The 23,861-nt window shown below is 42.0% G+C and overlaps 1 protein-coding gene across 1 annotated transcript; it reads left to right on the forward strand.

Annotated features, from left to right (window-relative positions):
- Positions 1–1,498: 1,498 nt before the first annotated feature.
- On the forward strand, positions 1,499–18,113 carry BCAS4 (breast carcinoma amplified sequence 4). The gene is made up of 3 exons (XM_056354475.1): positions 1,499–1,653; positions 15,407–15,508; positions 17,895–18,113. The coding sequence occupies exons 1-3, from the start codon at positions 1,558–1,560 to the stop codon at positions 18,111–18,113; spliced, it is 417 nt and encodes a 138-aa protein (XP_056210450.1). The 5' UTR covers positions 1,499–1,557.
- The last annotated feature ends 5,748 nt before the right edge of the window (positions 18,114–23,861 follow it).

The following is a 23,861-nucleotide window of genomic DNA, read 5'->3' on the forward strand; positions in this document are numbered from 1 at the left end:
GTGATTCTTCTCTATGTGGTGCTGGCCAGTGGAAGATCAGGTTTTGCAAATACTGTACAATTTTTCACATAAGAGGTTTTTAGTCACCGCAAGTGTAGCACAAAAGGCCTGTCTGGTGCTATCATCAGGATGCACTGACTAGATTTAGCTTGCTGTGTCTGTCCCTACTTTTGAGGAAAGATTTGGGGAAATCCTGCAACAACCTATGTGCTCTTTTCCTGTTGCTTCAAGTACCTCTTCAAGTCTGGCTGCTTTTGATCTTCTCAGCAAGTTACAGACCATAAGTTTGGCATTTTCTTATGAATGCTAAACTGAACTGAAACTTCTCCCATTATTCAGCAATAATTTGGTCTTACCCAAAGCCAAGAAAACTTTGGATGATAGTGCAGGCCTGATGCGGCCTTCTACTCCGGAAGCACTCAAAAGTAGTTTTATATAGTATAAAATTCTAAAATTAGGTAATGTCTCAAACGGGTTAGTGGGAAGTACTGCAGGTTGCTTTATGTCCATACTACTAGAGTCTACTCGACCCTACTGTCGGTCTTTTGTACAAGATGCATGGGCCAAACTTCTTTTGAGGGCAGGCTGCTTCTGACCTCTTCCAGCTGAGAAGGCTGTTCTTGAGAAGAAACAGTCACTGAGAAATTCTCCCTGTTCTACCTACCAATCCTTGACTGATCATCAGTTACCAAGTCGGTCCTGTTTCCTGCTTGGAGAAGGAACAGCTAGCAAACTGAGAACAGATGGCCATCTTTGTTTCAACTCTAACTGCTGTCTTCATCATCTGTCCCTCTCTAAAACAGCACTTTGGTTGAAGAGTGTTTTAAAGGAGCCTAAGGCAAGGAAGAGCTTCATCTGCAGTGAGGAAGCATCCAGAAGGTGTAAGAAGAGTCTTTCGAACTGCAGGCTTCCACAGGGAGCCACTCATGGCACTGTCCTTAGGGAGGAGGACAGGATGTTTTTAAGCACTGTCAGAAGTTCTGCCCAGCCTAACATAAAACTGAATGGCTCTAGCATCTGGTCATCTAAGTACTTGCCTTGCAAACAGGGTGTGGAGAAATTCTGAGCGCCTGAAAAGCTGCTTTCTGAGCTGCAGCCTTTGATTTCCCAGTCGTTACCAAGTCATCTAGTGCAGCTGATCACCGAGTTACCAGCCTGCCTGCCAGGCTGCAGTGGGGGCTCGTTAAAGCAAAACGCTGTTAGTGGCACGGTTTCCGCGGCAGGTGAGGCGCTCGGGGCGGCGGTGTGCCTCCGGTGGTTCTCCGCGAGGCTGCTCATGTTGAATCGTTTTTCCGTTTAACCACACTGAGCCGTTGGCCCCTCTCCCGTCAGCGGGAAGCGCTGGGGCGGTCTCGCCGCAGCCGTAGCGGCGTGCGCGCTGCCCGCCCCCGAGACCCCCGCAGCCCGCTGCCAGTGCCGCGCCGGTGCCGCTAGGTGGCGCGCGTGTCCCGCGGCCCCGGGCAGCCCCGGCGGGGAGGGGGCGGAGCGGCGGCCGGGGGCGGGGCGGCGGCTGCCCGGAGCTCAGGCGGGGACCGGCGGCGAGCGGCCGCCGAGGGGATGCTGCGGCCGGGGGAGCGCTCGGAGCCCCGGGCGGGGGCGGCGGCTGCGGAGAGCGGCGCCGGGCGGCTCGCCCTCTGCCTGCCCGGGGAAAAGGTAGGCGCGGGGGGGCAGCCCGTCAGCGGGGGAGCGAGGGGCGGCTGGGGCAGGGGGGGCTGCCTGGGGCCGGGGGCTCCCAGCGGGCAGGGCACCGCCGTCGTGGGGGCACTAACGCCCGGCCGGCGGCTGCCGGGGGCCCGCTCCCCCCGGCCGATGCGGGGGCTGCGGACCCTCCCGCTGGCTGGCGCGGCCTGGCCTCCGGGCCCCGCGCCTGGGGTGCTGTGCTGGGTAAAGTTGAGCTCCTGAACAGCTGAGTAAGTGTTCCCAGGCTCCCTTCCCTAAAACTACTACGGCTGTGATGCTGTTCTGGGATTTTATTTGGTTTGTTTTGGTTTTGGGTTTTTTTGTGTGGGAGCCAAGTCTGCTGGTGCTGAGGTCAGGAGCGGAGCGGACGATGCGCGGTTTGGGGACCGGAGGGGCGGCTGTCACCCCGGCCTGGCTGCTCCGCTCGGTCCGGATGGGGACGGCGCCGAGGGGCGGCCTGACCTCCCTGGAGGCGGAGGGACGTTGTGAGGTGGCACTTTGCGGGCCAAGGCGCCCCCCCCCCCCCCCCAGCCGCCCCCCAGAAACGAGGGGAAGGCTGCACCAGCTGAGCTGGGCTCCCGGGAGCATCGCCCCTCCTGGCCTGCAGCAGCTCCTGTCCCACCGCAGCCTGGAGGTGACAGGAATAACGTTCTCTTTGGGTAGATCATTTAAAACTTCCTCTTGTCGAGATAAAAAACACTCCTAAATCAGTCTTTAAACAGCTTCCGCTTACCTCCTTCCTTCGTTTTGGCAGTAAAATGTGATTTATTTTTGTTTCCAAGAAAAAAAAAAAGGGGAAACTCTTGATCAGTTTCACTGTTCAGAGAATTATTTTGCCTGTGCCTCTCCCTTGACATCACCACTCCATCGGTTCCATCTCTCCATATGTGGTTATCTATGATTTGCAATAAGTCAGACCACTCACACGCATCCAGATCTTGGTATCTTTGTTCTGGTTTTCTGTTCAGCATTTTCACGGAGATGATACAATGCTTAGTCAGTGATACCCACATAACTTTCACGTAGTTAAACCACTCGCAGCTTTTTGTCTTACTTCTGGATTAGGATCTACTCTATTAGTCATCTACACATCTGTAGCAGGTCAGAAGCAAGTACCGTTAATGTTTTATTTTAATGTTAATTGTTAATTAAAAAAATGAATTTTCAAGCTCGATTAAGGTGACATTTCAAAGTGTACTTAGTAGGGAATATGTTTTATTAAAGAATTAGTTCACATCAGCCAGATTCTGTTGGTTTTATCAAGTGCCCCTCATACTGGTGTTAAATAAGAAATAAGACCTGGCAGTTAATAAACCAAGTTTCCTGTATAGCATTGTATGGCAGACTATGTATTTTTGTAACTGAGTACCAAGCCTGCTAGTTCTTACAAGGAATAGAGAAACAACTTAGGTTCTGTGCTACTTGCAAGTCATTAGGTTTCCTCCAGGCATCTTCAGCTGAAACTTAACACCTGTTTTAATACTGATCTCTCTTGATTCTTGCACAGATTGGTAGCTTGCTCAAAGCAGCAATTCAGGTACTTTCCTGCTTGAGGATTAATCGCAGCTTTTGTGGAAGCATCTTCTTAAGTGTCTCTTCCTATGGGCCTTGCCTTGCTAGCTTAGCTCTGTCACATATCACAGCATTGTGGAAATCAGAGCGAGGGCTTTCAGTTCCTTTTCACAATGAGTTGCCTTAGTTTTGCGTTTTTAAAATTTTGTAATTAGCAGTAACAATTTCCTCTAGCATATAACTCCTAATTTTCATTATGATTTTTCATTTTGTGTAGCCGTTGTACCAAATAAGACTACAATAATGATGAATGCAAAATAAAGTATTTGTATAGTCCGGTAGAGAATATTGCTAGGTGAATGCTTTCGAGCATATGCTGCATGTCATAATGTTACTCTGCCTTGGCTTGAATGTATCCTGTAAATAGCTGTAAAAGACTAGTTTTGCCATTGAAATACACTTGCCATTCTGTTCTTCTTGTTTCCCTTGTACACTGATTTTTTTTTTTCCCTTTGTAGAGTTTTTTGGTTGGTTGGGGTTTGGTTTTTTTTTTCAGTATTTTGAAGCTGGCATAGGAGGATATTATACTGAAGAACCTGTTAATTTTCAGCAATATTGAAATGTTCCAGCTGGAGTCTCTAATATTATAAAGAGCTGTGTGGTTTTCTGGTTTGGCTATTTTTAAAGTTCTCTATGCCTACCTCTTTGTCTTAATGACATGCTAGGAGAGCACTTCAAATTCCAACAAAGGCAGGTTTCCTTTTTAAGTGAAAGAAGGCTTTTTGGAAAACTTTGTAGAAGAGATTTAGTGCTGAATTTTCTTTTTTCCTGTTCCTTAATGAAGTGTGACAAGTTAAACACTATATTCGTTATCTCGTGGGCCTGAACAGCTGACGATATGAAATACCTGACCCAAATCTTTTTATCAAGGAGTGAGCTTGGTATAAACCGCCCCCCCCCCCAAAAAAAAAAAAAATCCTTGGGAAAAGCAGGTAAATTGTCATAAGGTTGAGTAAGAGCATAATGCTGAGACAAAATGAAAGGAGTGATAAGGGGGAGTTACAAAAGCGTATTTTATCTCAGGCTTGGAGTAAAGAGGGAGGAGATTGCTGCCAAGAAACAAAGACATTTAAAGGGAAGTGGTGAGAAAAGGATATTACTATAGGTGCAGTATATACTACATAAAATAAAGTCTGAAAGGAAAGCTAACCTCAAAGCTAGACTGCATATTTTTCCAAGTTACAAAATGAAATAATGGTTTTAATTTTGTTTTGTTTTCTTTCCATAAATAAACAGGAGAATCAACAGTGGATATATGGGAACATTAAAATGCCATCTGGAAGTGGTGCTGTTATGCCTTTGGCTAAAGTTTCGTGATAAGTTATCACTGCTATTGAAAGATCCAGCGTGTCTTCCTCTTGTTACCTGTTTTCTTTCTTGGTGTTAGCAGTAACACGGCTGTGTAATGAAATGAGTCAAACTGATCTGAGCTAAAATGACTGGCAAAGACATTAATAGTTAGTTTTCAACCCAGAGCAATTTCCTGATTCATTCCACTTTGAATGTCTGTCTTTTCACATGCAAAGAAAGGGTTGTCTTTAGGCCCGTGAGTGATAGAAAAGGGTAGACTACTTTTCTTGCCTATACCAGCTTATATAATTTTAAAGTGATCGTGAAATTACAGTCTTAACTAAGAAAGACTTGTCACCCATGTATTTTCACCATAACTTTGAAATGTGTTCAGTGGGCTTTATTTCAGATCTTAATGATAAGTATACAGTGAGTTCTGTAATCACCTGGAAAGAGCTTGTATGGTCTGTTTAGTAAGTACCTAATTACAGATGATGGTAAATATATTGTTGATACTGCAATTTGCAAGAGGCCCCTTTTAACCATTTCAGAAGGTGTCTTAAGTACATTGAGCCCATAGAATTTTGTTTTTCTCTTTTGCAATTCATATGGAACTGCTAAGTATTTGTGGTTGAGTCTTTGTTAAACATAGTATTTTGGCTTTTTATGCCTAGTGTGTTTTTATAGTAGCATGCCTTGAAGAAATAGTGTTAAGTGGTTTGTTTGCATCTATTTTTCTATTGTTGCTTACTATTGTTGTCTTCTGTTATGTTTCAGGCTATGTAACACTCTTTAAAGATTAAGGACTGTGATTCTGTTTTGAATTAACTTATTCTCAGTGGTGTCAATAAACTTTGCTTCTGTCCCCTAACACATGCTACTCCAACGTTTGAATCTTTATGAACATTATGAATGCAAGATGCTCACGGTAGATATTAGAAGGGCTAGTAATGTCAGCAAGCTACCTGCCTCAAGTGTGTCTGCAACTTTAGTCAGAGGAGGATAGCAACCTGTACACCGAACGCAACTTCTTTAAATGGATGTTTCTTTAATGCATCATCTGTCCAATTAGTGGAATTTATACCTGCTGTACCAGTCATGCATTTAATGATTGCTACCATTAAACAGCCTTTTTGAAGCTGTAAGTTTGATACCAGTTTTGGACTATCTGTTTAAGCCAACTGTGCTAGTCCTGAACATGAGGCTGTGTTAGTGGCTTCAGGCCTGTGAAGCTGACTGCACAGACTTGCCAAGAAATGTCGGGAGTTTGATAGAATTGTTCTGTAGACCATCTGATGCTTGCACCGCCCACTGAGATTGCTCTGCTGTAAAATACACTTAACAAAAAAGCTAGCAATTATGTTTCTTGGCCTTACGAAGACTTCAAGAAATCAGACTGTCAGATTCAATGCTTACAAGTTTTTCACAAACATATAACAGTAACATGAAATCACTGGGACATCTTTCTTATTTGTAAAGAATGCGTTTTTCTGTTGCGTAGCAGTGCTCTTTCCAGAGTTAGCCTATGTGCAGTGGGGAGGAAGAGCGCTCTTTCCTTCTGAGGAGAAATTAGGTGTGGGAATTCTGTTCCTTTATTTAAGCATGCAAAGGAACAGCAGAAGGAAAACAGCTTTTCCACACAGAAATCTTTACTTCAGATAGACATGGAACAGATTGTTAGGGGATGTAAACTTGTGTTAGCACCACTGAAATCCATGCATTGATTTACAGCATCTATGGATCCTTCCTGATAAACCTGTGGAGTACCATGTGTCTTGAGGTTTCTTCTGTCCAGATACATCCACAAAAAAGAGGCAGTGAAACTTTTGTGGGTAGATTCTTAAATCTTGTATAAGTGAAATTACAGCGTGAATATAATAATGTGATAGTTTTTGCCACCATGAAGACTTCACACAGAGTTCATGAGACACAAGCATCTTGGGAAATAACTTTAATAGGCTAACAGGTGTGGTCACTAGGCTGATGAAGGGGTCAGCTGCTAAGAATTTCTCTGAGACAATACATACCAGTGTTGCTGTAAGATAGTGAGAGGGTTTTTGGGCTAAGTTGGGTCACATTCCTGCTATTCAGAACATGGCCTGAGCTCATATCTTCATTCTACTGAACAGGTATTTATCCTCAGCACACATTATGTCTTATATGTGCTCATGCATGTTTGCCCTTGTGAAAACAGCTGCTATTTCTTCCATGTGCTTAAGGCTTTTTTCTTCTTCCTTCTCCTTTGTGATAGCATAATTTGTTCTTTCTAGTTTTTAAATGACTGTCCTAGAAGTGACGAGGAGTTGAGCCCTTCCCTCACTTGCATGATTGGAGACCTCCCAGAACAGCACGCTCACTTTACATGGTGGTTTTGGTCTCCTGGCTTCGTGTGATTGCTCCCTGGCTGGCTTCTAACAGCCTTTTCAGAACACCCTTTCTAGAGTGGTGTGTGTAATTTGTTGTCCTGTTAGTAACTCGCATTTCTCTTTTGATCCTCCTCTCTGGTTCTCTGGCAAAAGGCTTTTGCCTTCCCTATTGCTGCCATCTCGGCATCGGTGCAGAAGCTGCCTCCAGGAGTACCTCCATATCTGACACGGCTCCCTCAAATCTGTCCCGTTGCAGAAGTTGGCTGCAAATACATCTCCAGAGGCATAACAACACCTCCTTTGAGCTGGAAAGTTAATCCAGGCTCTGTAGAGAATGACGTTTGCTCCACTTACATGGAACAGGTTTTATAACATAAGAGGAGTTGTGTACCAGTGACCACCTTCAGTCCATGCCAAGTGCAGTCTTTGGGGTGAACTTAAATGTGTGCTGCTCTTAATGTTTGCTTTAATGTAAATCACGAGTCTAGTATATTCCATTCTACCCCTTGCTGACAAAGTACATTTCTCCTCTTCCCTATTCTTCTTCTTCTGGCACCCTTTCTTCTATCTAATGACTTCACATGATAGCAACTCCTTTTGCTGTATTGTTCCCAACAAGAGTGACCGGACCTGTTTTGGGAGGTTCTTGGGCACTTTTAGAATGGCGAAAAGGATCCTGGAGTTAGCCCAACTGCTGGATTGATAACTGTGATTTGAATTTTGGAGGTGACGCAGGTTTCCTTAATTTTATTACCAGGTGAAAGGATAATAAACTTCATTTAGGAGCAAGATCATTCATTACAGCCCAGATGAAAAATTATAAAAAGGTCTGCTAAGGCAACTCTTGCTCTTCTTGTTCTGATATTACGATGGCCATTTAAGCAAAGTAGGCCCAACAAATGGGACAACTTCCCTGTGTTTGGTTTTATTTAAGAAAAAGAGGTTTTCATCAGGTTCATTATTGTAATTTTGGAGAATGAGATGTGATTAGGACAGGAGGATAGATACAGGACTTTGAAAACTATTTAAATTACAGTGCAAATGCAGGACTTGGGGTGGCCTTTGAATTTTACTGATTTCCATTTCCTGCATTTTAACTCTGGTTATTCTGCATTTCAAAATACGCTCAGAACAGAAGCTTTTTTCTCCTTGCAGTTGCAGTTCTTTACTGAGATTTTATAAACAAGTCTTCAACTCTAAACTTCAGTTAAGAGTGAGACTCTATCAGCGTTTGTCATCTGCAGACGTGGGAATGCCTGGGCTTTTGGCTTTAGGCAGACACTGCTGTAGCTGTTGAGAGTTCTTCTGGGTTCTGAATGTGGGCTCTGTTTCTGATACTAGAAAACCATTTCAGTAGCTGTCCAAAACTGCCCTCGGAGCTGCTTTTGGTTTTCTTTCCATGTTCTCTCTGCTTCAGAATAGTCTAAGTGGTTTGTTGGGTTGTTGTTTTCTTTGAGTGTTTTGTTTTGGTTTTTTTTTTTTTTCTTTTAGGTATTTGCTGAAGGGCTGGGGTTTTGGGGGGGTTTCACCCAGTTTTCTGTTGGTGAATAAGGCAAACCATAACTTCAAATTGACTTTTGTAAATCCCACTTTGTTGTTACATCCAAGTCAAGCGTTAGAATAAACTTTTTGGTTTCAGAACTCAAGCGAGATGCTTGGAAAGGAGCTTTGGCTGAGATAACACATTGACATTCTACGTTTAGAAGCCTACTGGCAGAAAAGTGATGGGATCTAGACCCTGACCCCCACGCTGAGGGGGGCGCTGGGGACATCCTCTGTCGCCGATGGGTCACCTCCCAGGGTGGGGGTGGCGAGGGCCTCCCGGAGCCCCCACGGTCAGCATTCCTCAATATAATGAATTCTCTGCGTTTGGTGAGTTGGTGATATGGCGCTGGCCTGAAACCTCCCCAGCTCGGCCTGGGCCGCCCGCGGGGCGGGCAGGAGAGGCCAAGGTGTGCGGGGCCCGGCCACTGCCAGGCGGCCCCAGCCTGGGCTCTGCCACTGTGTGGTGGTTTTTTTCTCCCCCTCAGGTGCAAGAAACGGAGGAGATGACAGAGGAGCTGTTGGGGCGGCCGGACGGGTTCTGCGGGATAACGGCCGCGGTACGTGCCGCGGGCCCCGCCGGCGGGCGGCGCGCGGGGCGGCCATCTTGGCAGCGCGGCCGCCGCCGGGAGGGCTGGGGCGCTGCGCGCGCAGCGGGGCGCCGTGCCCGCCAGGTGGCGCTGGGGCGCGCGCGGCCGGCCCCCCCTCCGCCTCCGCCCTCCCCCCGCGGGCGCCGCCGCGCCGTGAGGCGGGTGCAGGTGGTGGCGCCGTGAGGGGGCGGCTGGCGGCCGCGCTGCGGTGGCGCGGTCCGGGGCCTGCCGGTAGTCGGCGTTTGCCGCGGTCCCTTCCGTTGCCCTGGCTGCGCGGCGGCCCGTCCCAAAAGGCTGCCGGGCGGCCTTGGGGCGGTAGGCAGGCCGAGGTGGGGACGGCCGCCTTGCCCTCGCCTCGCCCCGCCGGCTCCAGGTGCGGGCCTCCTGTGCTGGGTGCCCGCAAACCCCCGCGCTAGGTGTGTCTTCACGGCCTGCAGCCGGGGTGTGAGAGAGAGGTTGATGTGGGTGGCATAACTGAGTGGGGAATGCTGCTTGATGGCGGGGTTGTGACCCATGTGCTGTGCAGCGTGTGGCACACCGGCTGTCGTCACCATTGGCACTACCTAATTGTGTGGATGAGCACTTAGAGCAACAGGTATGCGCTGCTGCGCTTACCCGGGCGTTCTGCAAACAGCAGAAGGCTGTGCAGGTCACCGTGGTCATCTAAAAGTAACAAACGTGAAGTAGAGAAACTTCCCTCTCAAATCATTGGTGCACAGACCACCTCGCCTTCTGCTATGACCTACCACAACATTTGTCTTCGATCTTCGCACATCTTGTGACATGGGCGACTGCAGTGGTCACTAATGATGCGCTCCTAACGGCAAGTAGTGACCAGCCAAGGTCTCCTCCGGGACTTGTTGCCCATGAGCTATTCTTCTGATGATTCTTAGCAACTGCATAAATAAATGGAGAGGGACAGGATAAAGTGAAGTAGCTAAAAAAAAATGATGTGGCCGATGTTTCTGAGGAGGTTGAAAAGCAGCTTCCTGGCTTTATTCTTACCAGCTTCAGTGCAAACAAAAGATATTGGAGTGCTGGCCTTTCTGCACGCTGTCTTCTGTCCTCAGAACAAATGTCAATATTGCCTCCTCAGCATCTTTCCACTTTTCTGTTAATGTATCCCAGTGTTACTTGGAGAAATGTTGTGCTTGCACTCCAGGACAGAACTCATTAAGTCATAAGCAGTCTGGTATGGGCTGCAAGAACCCATTGAAAAACCAAATTAGCCTGTTGGACACAGTTCATGCAAAATATTACCAGCTAACTAACAATTATTATTATTTGGTTATGGGACATCTTTCTTGCACCTTCAATGTGAATTCTGCTCAAGAGAAGTGAGGCCATCATCCTTGTTCTAGGCAAATCAGTCAGCAATATAATCAGTGATTAATCTTTTTTTGACTTCTGTCAGAAGTTTCTGGTTTTGTCATTGGCATGTCTTGCTTATGGAAAGGAGGCATGATTGCTTCCAGGAGGAAGTGACATAGAATGGAAAGAAACAAAAGCTTGGCTCATCAAAGTCTCCTATGGTTAGTAGGGGACTTAAAAGGAGAAATAGCTGTCTTGTAAGAATGGTTCAGGATTAGTGGCTGTTTAAGCAGTTCTTTTTCCATTCAGCTTTTGACAAAAATAGCTGTAAAGGAGCATGTGAACCTCAGAGCATGCAGTCTATTTTTTGATACGTCTTGGCTTACATTTGTCAGCTTTAGATTCTCTAGTAGGGCACACTTAGTCTGTGCAACAATGCAGAATAGAAGAGATTGGTTTCTTGGGCCAAAAAATCCTTTGAGTTCATTCCTGAAAGGTGATGATTGCTTCAGTGATAAGACATCGCCTGCTCAAAGCAAGTGGTTTGAATCAATAACTCTTCACTGTTGATTGTATTCTGTCTGATTTACTACGAAGTTCATTCACTCAGTTCTTCTCTTTGGGAGCTTTTGCTAAGAATTTGTATGTTACGCTTTTTTCCATCAATCAGGCATGCACCTTAGATCTTTGACTCCAATATGGGGAAGATGGTTAGCTTGTTCAGATGGATCCAGTGAGCTTTCAAACCTCCTTTGAGACTTCTCTTGCCCACCTTTTCTACAAAAACCACTAACCTAGTTTCAATACATTATCTTTGCATTGCCCCTGAAAACATTTTTCCACAACCTGCAGGCTGTGAATAATTCCCTGGTATGCAGATTGTTGACCTTATCTGGGAATATCAAAGCAGTGCAGTCAGTGTGCTGATTCTGTGGCTTTCTATCTAGTACCTACAATGTAAGGTTCCTTTACACAGCGCATCAAGTGGTATCTGGGAATCTGATAAATTAATGCGTCTAAACTGATTCCAGTTCTGTGCCTAGCAATAATCTGGTCTTTTGTCTATGCCAACAAAAGGTGAGGGGAATCTTGTGTTTTTCAGATGAGCACTCAGCAAAGTATTTATATGGAGGAATTTGGCTTCTCCTCTTTGATTGTGCTGCTGCTTTTCACTTGCAAGTACTTTTGATGCATATTGAATATTGCAATGAGGAAGAACCTGGATTCTCAGTGCTAGGAAGATAAAATGCTGTTTCCGGTGTCATACTGTTGTACCTGGCTAGCCACAGCATGGCACAGCACTTAAAATGGACACTTGTACAATAGGTAAGTTACAATGACAAGGTACATATGTACAGTTCAGCGTGGCTCACACCTACCATGGAAGGAGCATCTCGTAATGAAAAGATCATGCTAGAAGAATTTGCATGACAGTTATTTAACTTTTTGTGATGTCTTTTTTAGAACACTGACTTAATGTCTTTTAAGTGGCTTCACAGCCTGTCGAGTATAATTATCAAATTGCGTTTTTTAACTGAGCTATGATTTGAACCAGTGACATGAAAGCAAAAAAAATTCATTGTAATAACCACACTCTCATATATGCCGTTGTCATATTGTTTTCATGGGTCATTGTTGGTTACCTTTTTAGGTACGATTCTTTGTGCTTCTTGTATATCTTAAAACATGTTGAAAAATATATCTATTCAGACATGCGCAGCTGGTTTAGTTACATTTGTAAAACCACGGGTTAGTGATTCTCAAGCCATTGAACCTTCCTGCAGAACTTGCCTCAGGGAAATGACGTGTTTGTAAATCTCACTTTATTGTGGTTCCTCAGAGGAGCTTCTAACTGCTTATCTTTGTCTTGTGGAGTTACAGTCTGGGAATCTCCTCCCTGAGGCCCTAGGTGTGAAACCAGGTTTCATCACAGGGGAGAAGAGGAAGAGTTTATTTTGTTTGGTTTGTTGTGGCTAGGGTTTGCTAGCTTCTCAGCAAAATACCAACTTGTTTTTTCTTTTCTTACCACTGAGCTGCTCAGTGTACAGTGGTTACTTTTACTCATGATCCTTTCTTGTTACTCAGTGTTAACATATGGGATCAAAGACGAAAAAAGAATATAGAGAGATCCTTTCAAAAAAGTCCCTGTGACAACTAGAATTTGCACAATATCTTTGACTTCTGGCTCCAGCTCTTTTTTAATTTTCTTTTCCTGAAAAGTAATTGTTTTTATAAAATACAAAATAACAAGAAGCTGTGCTTGTGGTACAGACTGAACTGCGGTGTATGCAAGAGTTAGGTCTCACTGCCCTACAGTGTGCTGTTCCTGGTTGGTGTTCTAATTCATCATGCATACTCTGGTTGTGCTGTCTCCTAACTGATTTTGGTGCTGTTGGTTTGCTACCTTCTTGAGTTTAGTCTCGCTGGTTTGAATTAGAAGACAAAGCTCAATCAAACCTTCCCTCCTCACCCCTTCCTCCAATTAGCATAGTAAAACCTAGTAAGAGGAATACAAGTTTTTTCCCCGTGGACTGCTGTGCTCTGGTGCTTGTGCTGAGCACTCAGCTAAATCTTCAGTAAGATAAAGTAAAATACATTGCACAAGTGGAAATAAATTTTGTTTTATAATGTGGGGTTTCAGACCAGTCCTGCTTTCTCTGGCTCATGAGAGGCTGCTGTACCAAGAGAGTAATTTCCCTTTGTCATGTGCTGACTCCTCTTGAACTCCTCTGTCGCTGTGGTTCTGCAGACTGCTGCAGAATGACTCTTCTTGAATCATATTTGCATATCATTTCCTTTCATCACAGGCTGCTTGCTGGAAAATCAGCTCTCCTGTGTCTTGTATTGGTCGTTTGCTTTTACCCTCAAAAGAAGATGGTTTAGATTTGTTCCATGTCTGCTCTGACCTTATTGTGTTGGTAGCTTTTGTAATGGGTCTGTACAACATCTCTCTCCTGCTATGTCCCAAGCCGTGTTTATATTTACAGTAGTTACCTACCATTTAGCTGAAAGAGTGTTTTTTCCCTAGTCCTTTCTCAGATGAACATTAGGAAACAAGTTTGTTACCATATTTTTGGAAATTCCAGGCTCAAGTTTTGATCTCAATTAGTTTACCTGAGTATGAAACTCACCTCAGACAGATCACCAGTCTATTTTCACATGGGCTTTATTATAGAGGAGGATGAGGGCTGCCTACTGTTGACCCAAAAGAATTCAATAGAACAAACCTGGAATTCATCTGGTTTTATTATGTGTTCATGCTGTATTTTTATTTAACATTAGGAAATATAAGTCAGACTCCATTCACAGGGATCCTGCCCGAGTGTCTATGCGCACTTTCTGTTGGATATAAAGTGCTTACTGTAAAGATAACAGAGTGTGTCTGTGTATACAGTTATGTCACTGCTGGGGGAGGTGTCCGTGTATGTATCTGGTGGATGTAGTGCTGAGACCGGTAATACAGGAAGATACTGTTGGTTTATTTACAATATAAAGCTACTACTATTTTGATATGTTGTTTGATCTCCTATTACAGAACACACGTAGCACTATAAAAGCACTTGATCTGCATGTACTTATTCTGGTAATAATAATACCATAAAACCTTACTGTGAGTAATTTTGTATGTATATGGCTTTGTTTATACTCAGCTTTTAAAAACACAACTTCTTTTAAAAAAAACCAAATACACAAACAAGTCATATGGTAATCAGTAAAATGTTTGAGTACTTGTTAGAGTTTATAAGCATGGTCCGTGGATTAAATGATTTATAGCAGGCATTTATGCTTTATTTGAATTCTGGATTAAATCTCAAAATGCTCAGAAAATTCCCTGCAGTATGAGCCCAATGCCAGATTCTCACCGTTCTAGCTAAAAGATCCTTACTCTTCCCTATGAAGTTGAAAGAAGAATGTCTTCTAGCTTGGTGTTTGGGTCAAAAATATCTTTTGAAGGGACCCTTGTTCCTCTGTATTCTTTAAGTCTATTACAATTTTAGGAAGGACAGCTTTAATCCAGAAGTGAACCAAGACCTCCTATACTCTATTGTAGTTGAGAAAGAAAAGTTGTATATAAGCGGGCTCAGCTGCCTCTCTTACTTTTCTTGTCAAAGGTTGCTGCTGTTTTACAAATTAAAATGACTATTTAGGTGTTAGTGGAGGTTTTCTTGGGTTTGCTTTTATCTTTCCTTTCAGAGAGCTTTTCCCAATTCTTGTCTTATCCATCATTTTTTGGCTTGTACATTCCATTAGCTGTAATGCTTTGTTTGGAGGTATATCTACTGCCACCTAACAAAATAGTGGTAGCTGTTCCTGTAGGAAATTGGGTAATTCTTGCTAACACAACACTTAGCAGGATTTCAGATAAGGTTCAGACTTTGGTATGGATATGAGAAACAAGCTTGGTTGTAGTAGGTAACAAATTAAAATATAATCCTTCCTGTATTGGGACACTTAAGTGTTGTGGAAGCGGGCAGGGACTAGGGAGCAGAAGCTGCCTCTGAGATGCCCGTGCTGTAATGTTGTGCGTAGAGTCTTGCTCTCCCGAGAACTCTAGCCCTGAGCCCCTGCTGAAGGCAAGATTCTAGAAGCGGTGTACTCAGAGAACAGACTGTTTCCCAAAACTGATTGATAAGTATTGTGAGTTAGCTCGTCTCCAATAAAATCAAAGAATGATGGATGATATAGAGGCAGTTTTCATTTTAAAACTGTTGTTACCTGTCATGTCTACAGTGTTTCATCATAGAAAGTAGATGATCTCCTGGGAGTAGTGTGGAAATTTGGGGAGAAGAGGGAAGGATCTGATTACAGTTTTGATTTGGAAGTCCTGACACCTACTATTGGGTTTTTCTTGTTGTTTCATGAATTACTTGAAAAAGTAACTTATTTTCCGAATCTGTACTTTCTAACATACTGCAAAAGGGCCCTTGTGATGTCTATTTTGAGTATGTATTTTTTGAAATATTCAAGTGAAAGATAACAGTGAAGTGAAAAAAAAACAGTGTAGCGTTTATCTTCAGGATTTGTCCTCATGTGAGATACTTTTTTTTCATGCAGACTAGAAGTGATACATCAGAGATTCTGGACGAGACCATTCTTCTCATTAAAGACAAGGTGGTGGAAATGAACCGCATCTATGCCAAAGTTGATAAATTAGAGGTTTGTTCATTGCATTAAAAAATTTACATTCTTTTTTTTATGTGTTTCGTAGGTTAAAAGTCCAGGTATTTATATGGAGCACTCAGATGTTTATGGCTCTCTGTTGTCTTATGTTTGTTTTTAAATCAGTGTGTTTACCCATGGTTCAGCAGGTATAAGTGTTTATGGTTTTGGAACATCACTGAGTAATTTATTGCTGTGGATTCCACAATTTCTAATGGTATATTAAAAGCATTAGTTGTGGTTTTAGTGTTAATAATAATGCCAATAATATTAATTTGTTTTTGTGACTTGAAAGAGTATCTGTGGAACCATTTATAACTTCAAAAATTCAAGTCACACCCAGCTGGACATACCTGTTTTAAGTTGTTGATGATTGTCTTATGTAGAAGTGGAGAAATCTCTGAGCTCCTGTCTTCTGTTGTGTCTGTTTTGGTGTTCATTGTATCCTGAATGAGGGAAGCCAGTATGACTCACTAAGATGATGCCCTCACCATATTTAGTAAGCAGTATGTTAAAATTTGTGTCAACTGAGGGCAAGTTTGCCTCTGGGAGAAATGTAATGGAAACATGACGAGATAAATTGTGTAGTGTTTAAAATCAGTTCTAACAGACTCAAAGTGAAAGAAACCAAGTGTTTGTGGCATTAAATCCAAATAGGCAGTTCTTAAGCTTCAGGCTGTACCCCTGTACAAACTAATATCCTCTGGTAAGGTTTATTACACTGGAAGGGACAGGGCAATTGACTTAGTGTGCAGCAAGTTTTCTTTAAATGCAATTCATTTTTTGTGGTTTGCGTTTTTATACCTACATTTGATAACGGACTTATGAAGCCACTTCATATTTTAAGGCCTTACACAGCACTAGGAGAAGGCTTTAACCAGGAAATTGAGGCAAGGCATTTTAGAACAAAAGTGGGAGTCAACTGTTAACCTCTTTAGAAACCTACCTAGTTTTCAGCATACTTGACAATTTGGCCATACTTAATATACTTAAGCTAGGACTTAAAAAATGGCTAACTATATCAGGTTCCAAAACAACTGTTTCTGCAAGTCTCACCCATTTAGATCTTTTTTGCAAATTCCATGCTTATAGGTGGTTGGGATTTTCAGGGGGAGTGTGTGGTGGGGGTGTTTTTGTCTTTGAACAGGAAACTAAAATTAAAACTCTAAGCAATTACTTGTGCCAAAAGTATGGTAAGCAACAGGGCTTCTTACTGCTTTTTTTTGCCTCCAAGACAGGGAAGGGAAAAAACCCCAACCCTTCCTGACCCCATTCCCTTAAATATAAGGATAAGCCTTATATATAAGGTATAGCTGTAAGGACATAGTAATCTGGAGTATGGAGAAAACACCAGTCTTTCCTAGGCTACAGGTTGTCCTTGAATAATACAGCAGAATTTTGTTGAGAGGCTTTTTTTTTTTGTGGTTATCAAAGGAGGATGACACCTGATTGGCTAGGAATCAGTTTTTCTACCTGGAATGACAATCATCTTAGAGCACAAGGTTAAACTGGCAATTTGAGAGGTAGTTAGTGTTTTAATTGGAACTTTAAAAGTTAAAGCTTAGCATTCATGGGGATTTTCAAGGGAGAAATTAACTTGTACGACCAGGAGTAGAACAGGAAAGGACTGTTGTGTAATGGTTATATAGGATGAGAATCTGCTGGGGTTTAATTTTGATGTTGCCACTGTGGTACATTTTGGGCAATTAATTTACCTGCTGATCCTCACTTTCCCTATCTCTAAAAGCAGCAGTATTCAACTTCGGGACTGGGGGGTAGAAGGGAGAGAAGCTTAATCATTAATAGAAAGTATCAAAACTCTTTACAAACTGTTCTATATTTTAACGAATAAATACTGTGCTCTTTCTAGTTGACTTTGCTTTATGGCTCTCATTTCAACTGTAACTGATCACATGTATATTTTAGGTCAGTTATTCCTGACCTTTTTTAGCTCAAATCACCTGTTGTTATCTTTTTCTCTGCTGTCTACTCCTTCCTACCACTTTGGCCACTTTTTCACTCCCACCAGTAGTAGCAGCCTCTTTGTGGTTTTGAAGAGCTTTTCACCTCACTGCTGAAACTTTGCCAGACCTTTAGACACTATGCAAGCGCTTACATACTCTGCATGCTGAAAAGGGAGCTCAAGTCTGCCCTTAGGTAAGGAGAAAAAATAGCCTTAGATCATGACCAGTGGTCCTTCTCATGGCTATAAACATCTGTAGTTCACTTCTGAGTATGTGCCCCTTGGTTATTTATATTAGCAATAGTGCACTCTGAAATCTTGTTAAAGTTTTCTCTTCAACTTTGATCTCTAGCTAGGATCATGTGGAAAGCCGGTGCATGTGCTTTTAATTTTCATTAGGTGTTTTTCCTCTCTCCATAGGCATTTGTTAAAATGGTTGCACACCACGTTTCCTTCCTAGAAGAGCAAGTACTTAAAGCAGAGAAGAGCCACAGCACCTTTCTTAATACTGTTTGCAAATTATTTCAGTGTGCAACTATCTCGTCATTTAAAAATGTATTTTTCAAGTTGCTTCCAGCAGATGGGAAAGTGGTGTTAAATATCATTTCTGTATCAAATGTGGCCTTACAGCAGATTTAAGTGGTATAAAAGAACTAGCTTCAGTTTGCTTCTGTAAAGGGATATTATTATTTTACATTTTTAAAAATTTTCAATAATTTTCGGGTTTTTTTTGAAGGGATGCTGCTTAGATATTGAATAGTTTCAGCAGTAATTTTTGAAGATCTGTATATTTTGCTCCTGAATGAAAGGATTTTCTCTGTACGTGTATATGCAAATAGAAAGCTTGTTATGCGTCATCTTGCAGTGAGACACCTGAGCATAGATTGTTCTTTCTATTTAGTCTTTGGTTTTATGTCAATTACGTCAAAATTACGTTATAGGGTCATCCATGGATGAGCACTAGAGAGGGTGAGAACTCTTTCAGTGAGTTTTAGTGATATTTGCTCATAGAAGAATGTTGAGAGTCAGGGATAATGAGATCTGGTGACTTGAGGAAGCTTTACATAGTCTTCATCCTTTCTGTCCCTGTTCTTTTCCAAGAATGTCTTTGTACCGCTTACTTTTACACTCTGTTTTCCTTCTCTGAGTTCCCAGGTCATTCTCTAAATCTGTTGTTTCCCCAGCAATTTGTCATAATATACAGTTAGCCTTAACTGAATTCATTCCTTCCGTTCCTCCTTCTCCATCTTCATGTGGTATCCACCATGTGTTCAGTGTTAGTGTATCTCTATCAGGATCCTTGTTCTGGTCTCAACTACTTCCCTGCTTTCTTTTGTTCCTTCTTCGTTTCTGCCATTATGTTTCCTTCCTCATCTGTACCCGTATGCATAATACTGGGTAGGCAATAATACACAGGTGTCAGTGATCATGTAGGTGAAGCTGAACCACTTCAAATTTTTGTCTGGTGTGATAGCAAGCTCTGGAAGCTTCAGTTGCAGGAGAAGTCCAGTTCGGTTTCTGCAGATCCCGGACAAACTTTAACTGCTTAAAGGGAATAATGAATATTCAGTCTGGTTAACAGAGGTGTGGACAGGAGATTGACAGCTGAAGAAGAAATCGGTATGCACCAACTCTAGTGAATCTTTAGAAAACCACAGTTTATACAGACTCAGTAAAGAGTTGTAACTTGGCCAAATTTGGTAATATTTTCATAGGAATGGGAAAATATGTCCTGATACGCGGGTAGTTTACTGCCAACTTAAAATCTCTGCTGTAGCTTACGAAGGCATTGGAGCTTTTCAAAAGAGCTAAACAACACATACTTTTCCATAATTTCATTATCTGAATTGGCTTGGTTTTGTTCCCTGAAACTTTCCAAAAAAGTTAAACCTGCAGCAGATACGCAGTCTGGAAAATATATCAAAGCTGGAAGTTCTGCAAGGTTGGTCTGCCTATACAAATAATGTTGTATAACTGGGACGCCAATAAGAATGTGAAGGCCAGACTGTTTACTCAGAAGCTGGCTTGAGTGGGGCTTGAAGGACAGTATAGTGTTTTCAAATTTTTTTTCCTTATAATTGCAAATTTTGAAATATTGCATAAATGTATATTCATGCTTGCAGGCATCTTGGAATGATAATATTAGTGGACAAAAGAACAAATAGTGAATGGTGTAGCTTCCTACTGTACTGATCTTATCCCTCCCTTCCATTCTTTCCCCCAGAAACAGTAAAACTGGAAAGCATGGCAAGGGAAGTCACAAGGCTGAACACAGAAAAGAAGTTCTCTCTCAGAAATTTTTAAACAGATGAAGACTCAGCTTGAAGGAGGACAGGACAGAGATTTGTGGTTATTCTGTATGTGGAGCAGGTGAGTAGAGAATGATTATGCAGTCCCTCCTGTAATTCAAGTACTAGGGTCATCCAGTGAAATTATCAGCAGGCAGGTTCACAATACAAAAAGGGAGGTACTTACTTTACATGATGTTTTAATATGCCATGGAACTTATGTCCACAGTCTGTTATATATTCCCAAAGCAATCGGACAAATTCATGGGGAAAAAAATCCAGGAATGGATACTAAACAAGGTATTTGTTCTTCAGCCACAAATTCTTGATGACTGGGAAATAAGTCTGTGTATTTACCCTGTAAACCTTTCCCTAGGCAATTCCTTCAATAGGTCACCACTTGAGAGGGATTATTTGGCTGCACAGACCTTTGAATGATTCAGTATAGCTGCTTGTTTATAAATTTGACATTGTGATTGTACTATAAATTCTGGCTCTGAATGGCAATGCTCTGTGTTGATAAGGAGTTACTTCTAGTAGAAGTGTGCAGGAAGGGACCAAATTGTTTAAGAACATCAATGGAGTTTGAATTTCTACAGCAGCTTTCCTTTTGCTTTCACTGTTGCCTGAAACCTAGGAAGATCCCTTCCAACTGTCTTAAGTTTCCATATGCTCTCCAAATCTGATTCTTTCTAGTTGCCCATCCCTTTTCCCTTGTTATGTAGAATGTCACTGCAGAGATGCCCCTTTGCCATCTTTTGCCATTTGAAAATTAGGACCGCCCTGACCATTTTTGTACGTGCGTTTAACTTGTTCTTAAATGATAGTATCCAACTTGTGTATCTTCTCTCCATAGCCTTGGTCAGACTGGGTCAAAAAAGTTTGAGAGTGCCCCTCTCTCTTAGTAGAGTGTGTGCATGTATATGTATTTCAGCTAAGTTTTTTCCTGTTCTAATTAAACATAGATGCTATTTTAATGCAAGGGAAACATCATTCTCAGTGTTTTGCAAATATATTTCAAGGTGCAGAAAAGTCCTGTAATGCTTGTCTTTTTCATCTTTCACTGGTTTTTTTGGGATATTTGGAAAGTTGTTTCATATAGACATCCAGTGCACAGAAACACTGGGAACGATATCTAATCTGTGGGAGAAAACTGTGTAATCAGAATTCACTCTTTGTGTTAGGAATATCCAGATGTGGTCTGAAAAGAAACAACCTTATACTAAATGTAAATGACAAATACGACTAGGTAAGTCTTGACAGGTTGTAAGAACGTAACACCTCCTGAGGGAACAGAACAGAGGAAATAACTTTCTCATGTGAAATTAGTGGCTCTGTGGAAGAAAAGCTTTTCTTCTGCAAAGCTTGAACTTTGTATGGGAGAAACTGTGATTTCAAATATTTTATTCAAAGATGTTATCTGTGCCCTGGCTGAATGGGGTTCAACAATCCTAGATAAAGGACAGGAAATCTATTTTAGAAAACTTCAGCCTGTGGAGTTTAAAAAAACCCTACTAGTATTTTTTCCAATGGAAGAAAACTGAATGTCAGCAACTCATGCTGTTTTGTCATGCATCTTGTGATATCTGGCATTGTCTTAAAGCCAGAAATTTTCTTTCAATGTCATTGGCTGAGGATCTTGTCAAATATTTATTTTTAGAGTAATTTTTAATCCTTGTATAGTTGCAGGGAAAGGCTTATAAAATCATAACCTACAAAAATCCCTCATGCTGATGGTATGAAGAAAAAGTGCATATTTGTTAGATATTTTTGGGGGGAGGCTTTTTGTTATCTATTTCTTTCTACTAATGTTGTTATCTCTAGAACAGCATCTGCTCATCTGAGTTGAGGTTTGCTGTCATGTCTTGGCTAAGGTTCTGGCTAATTTTTTTCCTGACACCTGGGATAGATTCTCATAAATTGAACTGTGAAATTGATAACGAGATACGAAGCATTTTGCGTGTTACTTTCAGTAACAAGCAAAAGTTATTGAGTTATACTGACTGGAGTGTCTAGGAAAGAGACCTGTCCTTAACAGTTATTTTCAGTGGTTACCAGTGTGAAGTGTGGAAGTAGACGCAGGCTGTGGTCTCCGTAGATTGCCAGTAGATTCATTCTCTGAGTGGAGAAAGCTCAGGAGGACTAAGGAGCTCTGTAGAGTTAAGGTTTTACTTAATGTAGAAGACAGCTAGCTGGGTTTGAATTTTCATAAATAAATCTTAATAAAAATAGATCACTGGAGTAAGAAAACTTTCCTGTATTGAGACTTGGCTTTTTTTAAACTTTTGCAGATCGTCCTTCAAATGTAACTTGATGTAAGTTTCAACTTCTCTATTTGATATATATTGCTGCTTTTTTCTCTTGAAGACTCCAAAGAAGCGCATGTTGGGATTTATGTTACTGTCTTTGCCACTGACAATGTGTGATCACATATATGTCATGCTACTTCTTTGTGGCCTAATTTACCTCACAAGATAATGTTTAGTGTTTCCAAAATGCGATGAGATTTTTCTGACAGCCTTGAAGAAAAATATTTGTTAAATTATTACAAAAACATACCAGATGGGAAAGATGAGAAGACAGAAAATAGAGCAGAGTATTTCAAAACTGGGGGTGTACTGTGTTCATATTTAAAACTCATTAATTTTCAAGTGGTGAATACTATCAGTCTTTTTTTTTTTTATATATATATTGGGGAAAATAAAAAAGTATGACATGTACTCAAATATTTAATGTTTAGGACTTTGCCAGCGTGTTCATCTTATTTTACCTGCAGCTATGCTTGAAGTTCATCCAGTCCCATTCTGATTTGGACTGATTCATTAACTGGTTTGGGAGCCCCAGAGAGGTCATACTGGTTCAGTGTTGAGAAAGATAATGCTTAAAGATGGGAAGATCCAAGTGAGGGGATGCAGTAGGCCCATGGCTTTAGCCCTCATTCACCTGCTTCTTTGAGGGAGCCTGCACAGTTCTCCAGGTGAAGCTGATTTCTTGCTAGTTTGCTGAGCCTGACATATATTGGAAAAGCTTGTGAGGGGCTGCAACGCACTGCTTGGACATCAAGCAATGCCGCTGCTTTGGAGGAGCAGATGAGAGTGCTTGGGGCTTTTGAACACTGTGCACAGGTGTAGAAATACACTCATGCACACACCTGTGTATTGAGAACGTCAGGAAGGTGGGGTGGGGAAGTGAGAGTTTGGGCTGGTGGGGTCCAGCAGGCACATGTATGACACTGTTGATAGTAACAATATGTGGTTTTCAACTGTGCATGAACAGAAGTAAAAATACAAAATACTTACTGTTCCCACTTGAATCAGTTTTGTTTGAATGAGCTTTCGAGCAGGTGTAAAAAGTCTTTGCACTAGCAATGTCATTGTTAGACTGTGCGAAGCAGGACAGAACAGTGGCACATCAATAAGGATTTGTGCAGCACATGAGTTACACAGCGATGGGGAGAAATTGTAGTGTAATTGCTGCTCTGTAGAGAGCAGTTGCTGCAAAGGGTCGCTTGTACTAAACAGGTGCCACTTAGGGGAGACATCAGCTTTTAATCGAGCCATCATGCCGAAATGGTTGTGGAAAAAAAAATTCTGCAGTTCATGAGCAACAGAGAAGTTAAAATAACAATCCAGATTCTTTTTTTTTTAATCAGTGCTAAGATTGGCTTCTGACTTCCTGTTCTCTAATAGAAAGGGATTAGGCCCTTTATGTTTTGAAAGAGACTGAGCCAATTCCTGTTGCAAAATTCCAGTACTGAGATCAAATGAATGAATAAAAACAGTTGGGAAAAAGTTGATTTGTCAGAAAGCCACTTTCATTATTTCTCTCGTCTCTTTTCTATGATAGAGTTTGTTTTTAAGCTATAATTGCATCTCACTGACAAAAGCTTCTGGCTACATGTGTAAAGATTTGTGAAATACTGCCTTTCTGTAAGCTGGTGTAATCTGTGCCAGAAAATAGAAACCCAGCCTCTGCATGTAAAGAGCTCCTCCTCCAGAGTGCAGTTTCGGTGACTCTATTGGTTAGTATCGTCGAGCTTTAAATATATTCTGCAGTACATGGTTTACTAGGCTTTGATGCTTGCTTCTGAAAGGCAGGG

Source organism: Falco biarmicus, chromosome 10 (genome assembly GCF_023638135.1).
Source record: "Falco biarmicus isolate bFalBia1 chromosome 10, bFalBia1.pri, whole genome shotgun sequence".
NCBI lineage: Eukaryota > Metazoa > Chordata > Aves > Falconiformes > Falconidae > Falco > Falco biarmicus.